We start from the raw sequence: 17,265 nt of genomic DNA on the forward strand, positions 1-17,265 counted from the left end.
TGTATTTATATAGCTGCTCAAACTCTTGTCAGGTTGCATAGGAATTGTGACTAAACAGCCTTTTCAAGTCCAGCCACAAATTCACAGTTCCATTGAGATCTGGATTCTGACTCCACCATTAACATTGTTGCATTTAAGCCATTCCTGTATAGGTTTGCGTTTATGCTTAGAGTTGGTGTCTTGCTTAAAAATAAATCATCTCTCAATGTGTAGAGTTCTTGCAGACTACATCAGATTTCCTCCAAGATTTCACTATATTTTCCCTGTATTTTGCAGTATTCACTTCACCCTCTACTCTGACAAGCCTTCCAGAGCTTGATGCAGAGAAGCATACCCATAATACAATACTGCCACTACCATGCTTCATGTTGGGGAAAGGGTGTTGTTGTAGAGTTTGGCTTTTGCCAAACATGACTTTTACCCAGATGGCCAATAAGCTCAATTATGGTATCAGACCTTCCTCCAGTCATCTAGCAAAATGTAGCTGAGATGTAATGTGCTTTGTTTTTAAAATAAACAGTGACTTTCCCATTGCCACTCTCTTATAAAGCTGTGACTAGTGAAGCACCCAGGCAGCCACAGTAACAACAACAACAACATTTATTTATAGAGCACATTTTCATACAGCAATGTAGCGCAAAGTGCTTTACAAGATGACAAAGAGAAAGTTACAAGAAGAAAAAACAATAAAAAATAAGCAATCAGATTAAAGAATAAATAACAAAACAACAAGATAAGATCAAATGGCCGGGAGGACAGAAAAAACAACACAAAAAAAAATCCACCTATGCTGGAGAAAAAAAAATCTGCAAGGGTTCCAAGGCCAATAGTCCAACCAGTCCCTACTGGGCATTCTAACTAACACAATTATTCATAAATCAATCCACATAAATTTCTTGTAACACCTTAAAGAGTTATAGATCTCCTGGTAGCCTCCCTAACCAATCTTCTTGTTGCATGAAGCAAATTTACAACTGTGCCATACTAGTTTGATCTCAATGATTGATTTCCATGGGATATTCAGTGACTTGGGTAATTTCTTGTCTCTCTAACCAGAACAAGTCTGGCAGACGCAAAGCCACAACAGAATCAGAAGACAAGTTTTTGAAAGTCAACAGCTTGTGTAATAGACATCCTGTATTCTTCTGTCTGGCTGAACTTACTGAGGTGGGCTGGCCTGGACAAGTTGGCTGTTGTATAAAATCTTTTCCACTTGCAGATAATCTTCCAGACACTGGAATGGTTGATTTCCAATTGTTTAGAGATATTTTTAAATCCCTTCCCAGACTCATAGGCATCTACAACCTTCTTTCTGAAAAGAAGAGCTTTTACTATCTAGTCCAAACCCTCTCTACAAGTACAGTATATCAGAGCAACACCCGCTATATTTAGAAAGAAACCGGACCATTTACCTCTGTAAAAACAACTGTCTGTTCTTCAGCTGGAGAACACAATGCTAGATAAAGGAGAATGTAATGTAAAAGGGGTATTGGGCAAGTGTCCACTTTATGATTTTTTATCAGTGATGGAACTCCTCCAGAATATAAAGGAATGATGTGTTGATATAAATTGACTATACCATACAGTATGTGTATAAATAACTGCACAAAATAGCATATAAAGCATAAAATTTCTTTTACGATGTCTCCTGATCTGTTATACTCTGACAACCCTAGCATTAAGCCTTTTTTCATATTTTTATATAATCCTTCCTTACCTGACTATAGTAAGTAGGTGGTGGAGACACAAACTGGACTCCAGATTCCATGAGAATTCTAGATGTGCAAAGAATATCATTGGTGTACAGGGCAATATGTTGTATGCCAGCCCCCTGATGATGTTCTAAAAATGTGTCAACTTGGTTTTTACCTGAAAGTCAACAGAAGAGAAACAGAAAGATCATTAACTATTATAAACAAGGTTTTACACAGGACATGCAAAATTAGGTTTTATTACAGACTAAGTACCGGTAGATAATATTTGAGTAATGGTTTTCAACCAAAAAAAAAAACTCCTCTTAGGATTACACATAATTGATATCAAGTTCTGAAAAATGATAAACTGAGGAGGTATGTTGTTCAAAAAGAAAGCAAACATATGAGCGCATCATAAAGTCAAATAAATTTATGGAGCGACCCCTGTTTTTAAAGAGTGTATTCTGCAGTGTGTGTATAGAATTAGCTGAACCTAACATACTCTGATTCTTATGTCTACTTATTTCTGCTTAATCCATTTCAGTTCAGTCCTTGGAAATGAATCATTTATACTGAATAACTTAGAAAATGAACTGCATGTCTTTATTAAATAGGAGGAAACTGCGGAGAATATACAAAGTCTAATTAAAAGGCACTCCAGTTAAAAATTCAAATTAGGGTTCAACTTCTGCCAGGTGGTAAAACCAACAATTGTACCAATGCAGAGGGCATTTAGATTCACACACAAATCTAGGGTAAAATGGATAACCCAGTTAAGACAGAAAAACGTTTTTTTAAAAACCTCTATTTACATGCGCAGATACACTTCTGGAGTTCTCCTTTGGCAAAACGTGCAAAACAGTTAAATGTCATTGGCTACCGTGATTCCATGAACAATCCTGAAGCCAGTAACATTGTCTTGTGTTTTATAAATATGTTTAGTCCTTCATGTGCTCTGAAGTAAATAACACCCATCCCCTTTTTACATCCTTGGCCTGTGTCACCGATAATTCGTGGTATGAACACTGGCCGCTACGTCACTCTATCACACTGTTTCAACCTATCTATAGTAAAAAGCTGGATTAAAACTAAACTTTTATTGGTTTCTGTTACCAAAATGCACATAGCACGCTCTTTTCTGCTTCTTGCCTTGCACTCAGCTCTGGTGTGATAATAGCACAGGTATTTTTACTTCACTCATTACTTTAAAAAGTAATCAGACTATGTAACACACACACAACTTACTTTTAGCGTGTTACCCCAACACTGCTCTTAAGATTGTGCTGCTGATCTTAGCATTGTATGTTCAGCTGGTCAACATAAATTTAGTGATTTCTGAAATATTGAAACAGGTTACTTAAACCAGGAAAAGGAATAATGCGATCACCCAAGCATTTGCCTCAGGAAATATATTTTGTTGACGCTTCTACCTGTGGCTGCTGAAAGCATGTACAAGGCAAACAAATGCACAGGCTAACAGAATGTGAACTACAAAATCCTTAATCATAACCTAGTTAAGGGTTTACAAGGCCACATAACAGGGTTACTTGCTGAGAAATACCCATTTTCTCTTACCGGAATAAGGGTTTACATTGCATTTTAGAAAACAGGTTTCTATGAATACCTGGATTATTAAAGTGCATGTAAACAAACTGATATTGCTCTAACACTAATCTATCTACTCATTTCTTAAACTTTCTTAATTCAGTTTGTGGGTCATAGGAAACAAGAGGCTATATCTCAGACAATGTGTCTGACTACTGCAGGTCTTAAAATACTGCATAATGTTTTAAATTCTTATATTTATCTCTTTCAATTTAAGGTTCTTAAATACTTTCAGATCATGACAAACACGTAGCCATTTATTTATTCATACCTCAATGGAAACATGAAATTCTCCCCAATACCGACTGTCTCTCTCAATCTCACTTCTCTTACTTTCAGTTAGCAACCTCTTCCTTACACTCACCTTCCAGCTCCAAACACCAAATGGCAGGGAGCTGCTCTCAAACACCAACGCTAGCCAACTTCGAGGGCATATGACACTCTTTTGAACTCCAAACTTAATAGTTTAAAGTGGTCCTTATTAGACCCTAGAAAAAAAAATATGTGCACAAGCCCCCTCCTCTGTGGATGGGCACAATAACCACTTCTGATCCTAGACTACCTACATTAGCTCATTTGCTCACTTATAGGGCCTTGCCTGCCTAAAAATGGTACTGTGGCAGGGGATGGGGGAGACAAATCTTGCTGACTGTTTCCCAGTCCACCATGATCTTAGTCTTATTACTGTACTTGTAAGAAATTCCCTTTCTGAGATACCCACAACAAGAAGAGATCTTATCCCTTCCTGGGCATCATGAACATTTATCTTTGAATATTTTATGTGGTTTCCAATCACTATAATGGGTTTCATTCTCCTCCAATAGGCTCTACTGGGCCCTACTTCTGTCCTCTGCCAATTCTGCTTCTGGTAAACCTTTCCAACAATGCAACCCATAAGATATTGTATATAAGTTACATACATGCCTTTTTCTTAACCAAAAAACGACATGCTGTGTTTAACTGACATCCCTGTTAAGGTGTGGGAAAGACTGTCAGTCAGTCATTGTCCAACCCACTATATCCTAACACAGGGTCACGGGGGTCCGCTGGAGCCAATCCCAGCCAGCACAGGGTGCAAGGCAGGAACAAATCCCAGGCAGGGCACACACACACACACACACACCAAGCACATACTAGGGACAATTTAGGATCGCCAATGCACCTAACCTGCATGTCTTTGGACTGTGAGAGGAAACCAGAGGTCCCGGAGGAAACCCATGTAGACACGGGGAGAACATGCAAACTCCACGCAGGGAGGACCCGGAAAGCAAAACCAGGTCTCCTTACTGTGCCACCTCGCTACCCGGGAAAGACTGTTGATTGTTTAAATTAATTTACAAACCACCACTTGTTAGAAGAAGCAGGAATGGCCAAAACTAGCCATGCAGATGTGAAACACCTATATAGATATAGTACCTTGCTCTGGTAAGGATTCTGCAACGACAAATTTGCAGTCAGGTTCATCCTTTTCAACAGATGGAAGAGTCAGACTGACTTTGCTGCATTGCCAGTATTGCATGGCAGTCAGTCGAAGACCCATGCCATCTCCATTGATGACAAAGCCATCATCTGCACTATCATGTCTGCAAAGCAAATACAGAAGCAAATTTTTAGAATAAAGTAGCATTAACACTCATAAACCTAAAGCAATTGAAGTTTTTAAAATATTAAAATGAAACCAGTTTCACCACATAAAACAATTACTTGAACAAACATATATTAAACAACAGTACATTACAGTTCATAAGTACATTAAGAGGGTAAATTTTTGTATATGGGTTAAAATAATACCTAATGTATAATTTGGTAATAAGACTTATATTTAATTTGTGTGAGGTATTAAAATAGGAATATGGGATTATTAGATAAGATGCAGCTTTTAAGTGAATGGTATACAAATGTAGGGCTCATGAAAAAACAAGTTAGAAAATGAATGCTTGGCCTAACATTTAGGGGAATTTGGGGAGTTTATTAATGGATATGAAAGTTACTGCAATTTACATTTTTGGTAACATCAAAGAGTCAGTTATCAAATTGCTGTTTATTAAATATTATTTATAACAGTATGTTAAAAAATAACACTGATAATAAAATGTAATTACATGTGCTAGTAGACTGAATTAAATACCTGCTTTTTAACACCATCTTACAATGTCATATACTTTAAAAACATAGCCCAAATATCTTTATTATCTTTAATTGACTCCAGTTCAAGTTATGCGGAAATGATGTGCTGTTATTAGTTGTGAAAAGTCTGTGACTAATTGTATTCTTTTGTAATAAAAAAAAAATCTCAAAAAGATAAAAATCCCAATAACCACCTAACAAGTATTGAGTGCAGTAATTACAATCCACTCTTTCTCAAACCTTAGTAATACCACCACTCAATTAAACAAACTAAAAGACAATCCATACTGTATGAACAATAAAGTGAAATTACTAAAATGTGCACTTGCACAATGAATTTTGACGTGAATAGAAAGATGTGCTCAAGTTCCAGTAAATGCCTCCAGACTCATTGGATGGTGTTTCATCCTACAACAAGATAATGGTCCAAAACATACTAAGGCAACACAGGAGTTTTTCAAAGCTAAAAAATGGAAAATACTTGAATGGCCAGGCCAGTCACTTGAATTAAATCCAATTAAGCATACATTCCATATGCTGAAGACAAAACGTAAGGGGAGAAGCCCCTGAAATAAGCAGGAGCTGAAGATGGCTGCATTAGAGGCTTGCCTGAGCATCACCAGAGAAGAAAATCAGCACCTTGTGATGTCTGTGAATCGCAGACTTCAAGCAGTCATTGCATGCAAGGGATATGCAACAAAGTACTAAATATGACTGCTTTAATATATTGATCATTGCTATGTCCAAGCATTATGGTGCACTGAAATGGGGAGACCATGTAAAAAAAGTGTAATTTCTTCATGGTGTGACTGAAATGCATGCAGATATCCTTAAATTAAAGTGGGCAATGTACATTTCAACCACGTCTGAATTATTTGATTTCTAATTTTAAACTGTGGAGCAGTGGGGTAAATCAAGGAAATATGTGTCTTTGTCCCAACCATTACGAAAGGCACTGTAAATAAATCCCAAGTTTCATTATCTGCTAGGCCAGGCATCTAATTACATAACTGGCTAGAATAAAAACCTGCACCCACTGCGGACCTCCAGGACCGAAGCTGAACCTCCAGTACTAGACTGCACTATGAGTAAAAGTAGTTCAAAGATAAAAAGGCCAAGAGTAAAAATGTAAATGAATTTGAAAAGAGGCACGGTAGTAACCAAGAGACACATTGAGGAGAGGAACTGCAAGCCTTCTCCATGGACAACACTTCTTCATCTAATAGTGGTGCTATGGTCACAAACTGACCATTGATGAAAAGCAATGATAAGGCTGACATGGATTATGCAGAGTGACAAATGGAATGTCGTCAGTCAACTAGCAACTGACTTCAATAATGTGGCTGCAAGAAACCACAGCTCATTGTGCCTTGTCCCAGACAGGGTATGGTAGCTATTTATTCAAATGAGTAATAATCCTGTTAGGCGGCGGCAGGGAAGGGATTACAAGGTGGTGCAGTTGCAGTGACTTCAAGGTGATATTTCCATGTGGCATCAATTTAAGCAAGTGTAATACTTACATCTGAAAAAGGAACATAATAAATTAATATGGGCTATCCCAAATACAACCAAGCAAACTTGGGCTAATAAAAATATAGAACAAAATAATAACCTTTATTTTTTACTTTCCTAAAGCACTAACTGGAAATAGATAATGATTAATCAAAAATTAAATTAATAAATAAGACAATATATACAAAAACATCTTTAAAGCAATCATTTGGAATTAGTTCATAGTGGTTCTTTGGTATTTAACCAGCTTAAGATCTGTACCATGTTTTTTTTGTCTTGGAATGTACTTTTAACTTGTAACCTAAAAGAAAAATAAATGTGCAATTGTATTTTTCTCTTGTGTTCATTTTGTACATTTTCTGGAAACCATATTTGCATTTTACTGCAACACAAACCAGAAAAAATGCAAGCATTGTGACATGCCTTTTTTTTTAATGTGTATACTATTTATTACAAATAATCAATGCCCCATGAAGTGCAGTGAAGCACCATGAGGGGGCTATTTTAAATTGTGGGTCCAGATGCCTGTGCCTAGAATACAAAAGCTTTGTTTTGGTCTGTACAAATTTGTACCACAATCTTCTTCTTCTTTCAGCTGCTCCCATTAGGGGTCGCCACAGCGTATCATCTTCTTCCATATCTTTCTGTCCTTTGTATCTTGTTCTGTGACACCCAGCACCTGCATGTCCTCTCTCATCACATCCATAAACCTTCTCTTAGGCCTTTCTCTTTTCCTCTTCCCTGGCAGCTCTATCCTTAGCATCCTTCTCCCAATATACTCAGCATCTCTCCACTGCAATTACATTCTACTAGGATTATCACATTAACAATACACATGACATAATGTGCTGTGATCTATATAACAATCGACATGGCTTGGCTCAAAGCTGCTTCTTCTTCTTCTTTTGGCTGCTCCCGTTAGGGGTTGCCACAGCAGACCCTCTTTTTCCATATCTTCCTGTCCTCTGCATCTTGCTCTGTTACACCCATCACTTGCATGTCCTCTCTCACCACATCCATAAACCTTCTCTTAGGCCTACTCCTTTTCTTCTTGCCTGGTAGCTGTATCCTTAGCATCCTTTTGGCAATATACCCAGCACTTCTTCTCTGCACATGTCCAAACCAACGCAATCTCGCCTCTCTGACTTTGTCTCCCAACCATCCAACTTGAGCTGACCCTCTAATGTACTCATTTCTAATCCTATCCATCCTCGTCACAACTACAATATCTACACATATTGACCCGGTGTTTGTTGGAATATGGATGTTGATGACACCATTCACTTATTTATTTGTATCTAAGGAAGTTTTTCTCAGATGACTTTATCCATGCGAACATATCATACAGAACATCTGCTTGGCCAAGGTAAAAGAATGATATACTGTAAACGTATTGAAAGCTTGGCAATAAAGTAATTTGTCATCTTAGAATTGTTGATAGGGCAGTTCTGAACACTGTACAAATAACTTGTATTAATCCAGTTTATAATCAGAAATGCATGAGGAGCTTATTAAAACCTGAATTTGACCAGTATCTACTGTCCTCAAACCAAAGTCCTGTCATACTGAAGATTGTGATCCTTCTTTTCACTGACTTTCTCCTTATTCCACTGTTCTCCTCCAACACTCCATATCTGAACCTAATGGACTTAATTCCTATTGTAAAAGGGTCTTTTTAAATTTAGGTGCTAATAAATTGGTTAGCAGTGGCTATACATGCAGTTTTTAAATGAGAGGAATCAAATAACACGGCGTCAAAGACAACATACTTGTATGCTTTATAATTATAATATTACACAAGTTCATGTTAGGATTTTGATTTTGGGTATGACTCATTCTTAGATTCATATTAATTATTATATTAATATTATAATAGATTCAAATTAAGAGATTGTAGAGAAGGAACTGATAGCTTATTAGAAATCTTCTACCATTTTTTTTTCCATAAATACTGTGTATCCATTCAGCCACACCACCTGCCATGTTCTGTGTCCCACACCACTCCCCAAAATTCATAGACTGGCATAATAAAAAGGTTAAGCCTTTGCCTTATTACCTTCGCTTTTTATAGTGGACTCAAGTCTGGCTGGAAATGGACAAAGTAAAGGTAAACCTCATGAACTAACCAATTTAGTAGAGTTACATGGAGTAACAATAAGTAGCTGAACCAGAAATACAAATGACCAAAAATCTATTCTTAAACTGCCCTAGCTGAAGAATACTAACAAACAGAGTTTTTTCACTAATGTGAAATACTGTGCTGTATTTGTTCTATTCAGTTAAGTATGGCTCAACTATGGACTCTGTTTTTGTTGCCTTTGATTTTAAATACTATTCATAATAATCATCAGCAAAGTGTGGGGTATATAGCAATAAAAGTACAGATGGATTTGTCAAAAATTAAACCGATTATGTAAATTCAACTGCTAAACAACCATATGTACAGTATTTGTTCGATTCAGCTAAGCATGGCTCAACTATGAACTCTGAGTTTTTGTTGCCTTTGATTTTAAATACTATTCATAATAATCATCAGCAAAGTGTGGGGTGTATGGCAAGAAAAGTACAGATGGATTTGTCAAAAATTAAACATCCATCCATTTTCCAACCCGCTGAATCCGAACACAGGGTCATGGGGGTCTGCTGAAGCCAATCCCAGCCAACACAGGGCACAAGGCAGGAAACAATCCTGGGCAGGGTGCCAACCCACCGCAGGACACACACAAACACCAAGCACACACTAGGGCCAATATAGAATCGCCAATCCACCTAACCTGCATGTCTTTGGACTGTGGGAGGAAACCGGAGCGCCCGGAGGAAACCCACGCAGACACGGGGAGAACATGCAAACTCCACACAGGGAGGACCCGGGAAGCGAACCCAGGTCCCCAGATCTCCCAACTGCGAGGCAGCAGCGCTACCCACTGTGCTACCGTGCCGCCCAAAAATTAAACAGATAATGTAAATTCAACTGTTAAACAACCACATACAATCATTTCAGTATTTTGAAATGGGGAGATAAGTGGAGGAAAAAAATCAGTACATACAAGTAACCTTGGGCTTACTCATGTCCAGGTGTTAACCTATTACACATTGCATTGTCTGCAGTGCAACGTCCCAGAGCCAACTTCCTATAAATAAGAAGTCTTTGCAAAATGTGATAGTAACAAGTAGGTGGCACATTGGGGAACAGGCAGTTGGTAGTGCGTCATTAGAAAAATATGGAGAATTGTACTTGAGATGGGCAAATCCAGTCTGTTTGCGGTTGCAGGTTTAGGGCTATTAATTGCAGGAGAAAAAAAAATTAAACAATTTTTCACAAAAAGTTTAAACCTCATTTACCTGAGTAAGCACACTGCTAAATGATAAACTGAAAACTTTTATGTGCCTCTAACTCACTGGATTATACATCACAAATATCTAATTTAGCTCTGCATTAGCTGGGAAAGTGTCAGGTATGCTACAAAAACATGGCAGTTACCTTTCCTTGACAACAAGGCAGTGGAAAACTGAGTGCCTGCTATAACCAAAAGAGCATAATTCCTTTTTTCTTGCAAAACTAATATTGACTTTAAGATCCTTGAATTGTTTAAGTTCTGTTATTCAGTAAAGTTACAGAATTTGTTAAATGACTGAACACCGTTGCAAAGCACTGTATAGGGGATTTAGAACACTTGCTTCTACAACCTTTAAGAGCTTCAGTGTAAATTTGAACCCATCCCATTGTGAAATTTCTTTCTGTCTCCATTGGAGTTTTCTTCCTGTTTCCCAGTTTGGCCTGATACAAGCATGTGCATAGGTATGTCCCGTCGTGGACTAGTGCCCTTTCTCTTCCTTGCATCTGATGGTGTTGGGATGGATTGTGAGTCTCTAATACCATGAAACTGACATTCAGTAAAGGATGGAAGGGTACATTAATTTGCATGCAAATATTACATTCTTGAAAATATGTACATAACTCTGCGTTTATAACCAGAAAATGTGAATTTTATTTATGTTCCAAAAAAGCTCTAATTTTTTAAAATACATCATTTAAATGCAAGCATATCAAGGTTACTGACTGTAGAAGGCTATGAAAGCTTATTTTTGCCACTCAAAATGAAATTGAATTGTACTACTTCATAAAGGTATTTTGAGAACCTGCAAAATGCCAAGCAGATTGCTGTGAAGCTGAAAATATACAATAGCTCTGTACTACCACTCTGCTTACATACTTTAAAGCTTGTGTACTAAACTTGGTAAACTTTAACGTGACTAAAACCAAAATGTGTATCTATAAAGTTTGTTCAAAACTTGCAACCTGATTACACGGTATAGGCCTACTCAATCTCTGTCTCACTAGCGGTCAGTCAGTAGACCGCCGGAGCCAATGCGAACACGACGCTACAGACAGCAGCAGGTAATTGTACAAAATAACGCAATAATCACTGCTTTCTACTTTTTTTTGAGTGGCGGAAATACGCATTATTTTAAATGCAGCATTTAAAATGAACTTAAAGTTTTAAACTCAGTAAATATATTTTATGTTCCAGTGCTAAAACACGTCGGTTTGATTCAATGACGTACAATAGCAGGAAACTCTGGCACACCAATTGTATTATAAATCCTTATGTGCGTCCAGGTGTCCGTGTGTGGGTGTCTTCTGGTGAAGTGCGCATGCGCGGGGCACGGTGCGATGCGCGATATTACTGTCAGAGAAAGTTAGAGGCGTTTTACGGAAATACAAACCAGTATTACTGCGAGAGGAAATTAAAAGTACACAATACAGTAACGCATATTACAGCCACATACAAGCCAGTATTACTGTCAGAGGAGATTAAAGGCATATTACCGACGCGCACGCCTGTATTACCACCAGAGAAAATTAAAGGTATATTACAGACGTACGGACGTATATTACGGACGTACAAGCCAGCGGACGTACAAGACGGTATCCTTCAATAAGGGCGCGCACAAAAAGGCGAGCCTCAAAAGGGCGACTTCAATTGGGCGTAGCGAATAAAAGCGCGTGTAAATAAAGATCTGCACCTTTGTTGCTCTTCACATATTCCAGAGCCATTTGAACTAAATTATCTACGAACGCCTTTATTCGCCGCGCTCAATTGAGGTCGCACTTTTGAAGCTCACCTTTTTGTGCGCGCCCTTATTGAATAGAGCCGTACAAGACAGTATTACTGTCACAGAAAATTAGACACACAATACACGGCGGCAGCCCACGAAGAACGGTCAGCTCAGCAAGTAAACATCAACAAAAGAAAGGCTGAAAGAAAGAAAAATACGACCAACAAAAAGAATGAGGTCAAAGTCGCTTGCCATTTAATATAGACTGTTCCTACTAATGTTTATGCACTACTGTTCTAGCGCCCGTTATTGTAATGGGCTAAATGACTAGTTGTATTATAAAAGGTCAGCATTGCCTGGAGTTTCATTTCAAATAACTGGTGAATGTGCTACCAACCTGAAAAAAAAGCACCGAGCAACAAGTACCTAGGGGTCCACATAAACAACAAACTGGACTGGTCTGACAACCCAGTGGTGCAGGAGGGCCAGAGCAGACTGCACTTCCTAAGGAGACTCAGGTCTTTTGATGTGTGCAACAAGTTGTCTGGAAATGTTTTACCAGTCCATAGTTCTACACTGCAGGCTCCTGGAGAAGCAACCCGAGCTAAAGAGAAGCACAATTTTTCTTCTTCTTCTTCTTCTTTCAGCTGCTCCCATCTTGTTCTGTTACACCCATCACCTGCATGTCCTCTCTCACTACATCCATAAACCTTTTCTTAGGCCTTTCTCTTCTTCTCTTCCCTGACAGCTCTATCCTTGGCATCCTTCTCCTAATATACCCAGCATCTCTCCTCTGCACATGTCCAAACCAACGCAATCTCGCCTCTCTGACTTTGTCTCCCAACCGTCCAACTTGAGCTGACCCTCTAATGTACTCATTTCTAATCCTGTCCATCCTTGTCACACCCAATGCAAATCTTAGCATCTTTAACTCTGCCACCTCCAGCTCTGTCTCCTGCTTTCTGGTCAGTGCAACCGTCTCCAACCCATATAACATAGTTGGTCTCACTACTGGCCTGTAGACACAATGCCAGAATAAAATGATCAGGAAAGCCTGCGCCATCATAACCCTGGACACACGGGAAGCTGTTGTAGAAAAGAGGATGATGGCAAAATTTGGATGCCATCATGGAAATTCACCTCCATCCCCTCCAGGAGGCACGGTCTTGGACCACTTTTAGCCAGAGGCGCATTCCACCACGGTCTGGGGATCTCTTTCTGCCCAGTGTTATCAGGCATGTCAAAGGGCACTTTCGGAGTTTATTTTGAAATATCTTAACAATGTTCATTCATTCATTTATTGTTATTTACATGTCGATTGATTTGGCTGTATTATTTGACCCATGACTCTGTAGCCTTGTTTTTATGTTTCTGCTGCTGCATGCATGTGAATTTCCCCTTGGGATTAATAATAATAATTGTTTATCTAATATAATCCCATCTAAAACAAACCATGCCCTTCTCAAAGCCAGTACAGTATTTCAACAAGGGTCAGCTTTGTATCACACAAGGTAGGGTCCGACCCGGATGGGACACCAATAAGCCATGCCATTTAGGCAAATTAAAAGTTACTCAACAGATTGTGTACGTTTTTGGTATTTGGGAGAAAACCATATGGACAAATGGTATGAAGGAGAAAAATGAACACAGTCATTGACCGAGTTTAATCGGAAACAACAGGAACTGAGGCAATACCGGATGAACCACGTAAAAATTAGGAAAAGAACACGTCCATTCCGTCTAATTTAACACATTCTGATTCCCTCCAATAAGAAGGTACTGCCTTGATTGGGGTTTCTATCTGGGCAGTCAAAGTTGGCACTTGACCCTGGATTAAGTGAACGAGGAGTACTACTTACCACTTGGTATCACTTAGCATCACACTGAATGACCCTTTAGCGCCGCCTTCGTATGACCTACATTGTATACCATTTCGACTATTTTTTAAATACTTTTTAATATAAAAACTTACAGATGCATTAGTATGTTCATTACCAGTTACCATATACATGTTTAAAGACGAACTAGTCTGCGTTGAATGGAGCCCGATTACCACATTCTGCTCCAGCATAAGACAACCGATTTGCTCACCTGTTAATGAGAAATCTCTTGAAGTCAAAATTTTTCTCGTACCAGCGGAGCACCTGTCCCGTACTCTTCCTCGGAGATGCATAAGTAATATGGTCGAAAAAAGTGCCTGCCGAATCCTCCTTCTTAGTCTCTTCACTTGAAATGCTCTGAAAGCCTGGCAGAAAGTCACCGGTGTACCGAGTGCGATCGAGGAGTGTATGGCGCACGTTACCCACGATTGACTTTACCACGCAATACACCACCTTTCCCCGCTGATCTTCTACCTCTAAAGGGGGCACCAACACGTGACAGCCGTTTTCCTGGAGCCGCTTACACGACCCCTCTACGTTGTCCACTTCGAAGCAAGCGTTGCATGCTGTATTCACCGCGTGTGGCACCGGAGCATCGTACAAAAGATCGGGGAGGTTTTCTGTTCCATCGGGCACCGGGGGCACGGCGCGCTGTAGCTCGTTCACCAAAAACACCGCAGCGCCCTTTCTAAACGCCAGCTGTCTGACGGAGTCCGTCATCCTCGATGCGAACAAGTCAAACTTAAATCTGTCGGTTAATGTGCTTGGTAACCGGTCTCCCCGCGCAATTTGAAAAGCAACGTGGTTGAGCCGGCGTACAGAAGCTGCCATCTTAAGCGGCGCCCGTCCAGCGCGTGGGTGCTACAGTGTGCTTAGACAAGACCAGAAAGTCACCTTCTGAGCAAAGCGGAACTTAAAGACACAGACGTAGCTGCGTATTCCGCTGGCGTCTTGTTCGCGGCTACTTATTTGTAACCTAGCTGAATTCACACAAGGCTAAATTAACAGGATGATAACTATTTTGTAAAAATATATATTTATTTTGATTTGTGTCATTAAATATGATCAATAATTTTTAGAATTATGTTCCACCTTTTGGTTGTATGTGAATTCTGCCCGCCGCAAAGCGCAAACTGTACTAATCAAGTTCGCTGATAAACTTGGCACATCCTCCGCACTGGATTTAAAGATCTATGACGTTTCACGGGGTATAAAACGTTTAAACCTTGTTGGGATACTTCTGTTTTGAAAGGTTTGTGACAGGAGGGATCCCACCCAGTAAGCAAGCATCCGTCCGTCAGCTGTCTGTCAGCGGATTGTCACCAGGAGTTTGGGGACGGCTAGTCTGAAAGCCTTCTGGCGACAACCATGGGAGTATTTGCTTAAAATGGGTGGGAACAATTAGACCTCTCGCTGAGTGTCATATTTCTAAACCAATCGAATACCTCTTGAAGGCGGTGCTCAAAGTAGGGGCGGTGATTTTGAATTGCAAAGAACAGAGGTGCTCTCGTTAACCTGATCTGACAGACAGCAAGCTTTTGAACAATTTACGCTGAACTGTTTACAGTCGAAAGGTCGCCTAAAAACACATTAGACATATAAATACGTGTCGTGTGTTCAGTGAGCACATTGCACGTTTTAAAAATAAGCATAACCTGATGCAAGGGAAAAACCTTTCAGTAGCTGCAGATTATACATTGGCATTCGACAGCATCAATGGACTGGTCGTAAACGTGAACGATGCGTTCCCGCAGGTGCTGTGTATTCTCTCTGTCATTCAGCAATACGACGACGGTGTAGGAGTCGATGTAAGCTTGAAAGGATTGACAGCTATATTAATGAAAATAGTGGATGAACTGCAAAATATGCACTTGAAGTAAACGGTGCGCCACACTCCATCAAAAGGATTACAGTTAAAAGAGCGGATTACGAAGAGTCACAGGAGAAGCAGATTTCAATACTCAGAACGCCCGAATCAGTAAATTTGCCCAACAACACCAGTAAAGTGCAAACACGACTTAATAGCGCACGCCTTCTGAGTGTAAGTCTAAACGAACAACTGAAGAAATGTAACAGCATAGCCAGCATTTTAACACGTTCTGTTCTCATAGACCACAATGCTCATCTAGACTCCATATGATGTTGTTATGTCATATAGTGATGGAAGTAGATGAAATGACTGAAGGACATTGGAACAGACAGGAACACTCAAATGAGTGGAGCCCTGTAGCTGAGGTGGTTTACTTTCTGTTGGTCTCCACTGTTGAAGTGCCCATTACACAGTACTAATTAATTATTAAGCTTCAGCAGGGCCGCTGCTGGCCAAATGGGTGCCCTAAGCAGAAATTTACTTTTGTGCCCCCTCCCCCAAATATTAGTTAGGCAGCCGTAACAGAGGTGAGGGCGCGCGCGTCATCACGTGTGCTTAGCCTACTCTGCGTTCACCGTAAAATGCAATATATACGTTTATATTTTTGTTTATTTGTATATGTATATTATTAATATTAATTTATTATTATAATATATAAAAACGATTTTTTTGAGCAGCTGGGATGGTGCCCCCCTGGGAGTTGGTGCCCTACGCAGACTGCGTACTCTGCGTATAGGGAGCGGCGGTACTGAGCTTCAGTTATGTTGTGTTTCTGAGCTCCTGAATAGATAACAGCAATTTTAACTTTTTATTTTCTCTCAGCATCAAATCTTTTTGTATCTTTTGCTCTCTCCTTGAAACCCCAGCAGCAGTTTAAAACACACGGACTGGAGAAATTGGGGGCAGGTGTAGCTGAGAGTGTAGCCTTTGTAGGGCAGGATTTCGCAACTAATCACTACACATTTTTAGCAGGTTGTCCCCAGACATGTTTTCTCATTTGAGAATCACATCTGGCCCTCTGAGACTAGGGGACTACAACAAGCCAACAGAGTTTTCAGCTAGTGATGCACTGTTTACTTGCTATTGACCAGACCCTCAGTAGTTAGTGGCTCATCAGCAGCTTGTTATTGTTAGAACACCAGTAGTAACCAGCCAGTGACATACTGTATCATTAGTCCTCAGCTGGCTAGCTGACCATTATTATAGAAGGCAGCCCTGTGATGGTCCACTGGCAGCATTTATCAACTGCAGGTTTAAAAGACAAAATGCTTATTGGTTATTATTGGCTGCCTTATTCTCAGCCAGCAGGTCTATGCATAAAGGTTAGCCTATTTTGCCCCACACTATGCGACTCTTCAATTCGGGGGTAAACATTAACATTATTCAAAGTTATTGTCTGTCTGTATACCTGCATTTTTATCACTCTTTAATGTTTTCTTTATCTATCTATCTATCTATCTATCTATCTATCTATCTATCTATCTATCTATCTATCTATCTATCTATCTATCTATCT

The 17,265-nt window shown here is 39.6% G+C and overlaps 1 protein-coding gene across 1 annotated transcript in view; it reads right to left on the minus strand.

Moving 5' to 3' along the window:
- The window catches only part of hpdl (4-hydroxyphenylpyruvate dioxygenase-like), a 31,563-nt gene extending 16,798 nt beyond the window's left edge, over positions 1 to 14,765 (minus strand). The window contains exons 1-3 of the mRNA XM_028795268.2: positions 14,091 to 14,765; positions 4,716 to 4,882; positions 1,718 to 1,869 (exon numbers count right to left, since the gene is read on the minus strand). Of these exons, the coding sequence (XP_028651101.2) occupies positions 1,718 to 1,869; positions 4,716 to 4,882; positions 14,091 to 14,710 (939 nt within the window). The 5' untranslated portion in view covers positions 14,711 to 14,765. The remainder of the gene's footprint in view (positions 1 to 1,717; positions 1,870 to 4,715; positions 4,883 to 14,090) is intronic.
- Between the last annotated feature and the right edge of the window lie 2,500 nt (positions 14,766 to 17,265).

Source organism: Erpetoichthys calabaricus, chromosome 2 (genome assembly GCF_900747795.2).
Source record: "Erpetoichthys calabaricus chromosome 2, fErpCal1.3, whole genome shotgun sequence".
In the NCBI taxonomy this organism is placed as follows: Eukaryota; Metazoa; Chordata; class Cladistia; order Polypteriformes; family Polypteridae; genus Erpetoichthys; species Erpetoichthys calabaricus.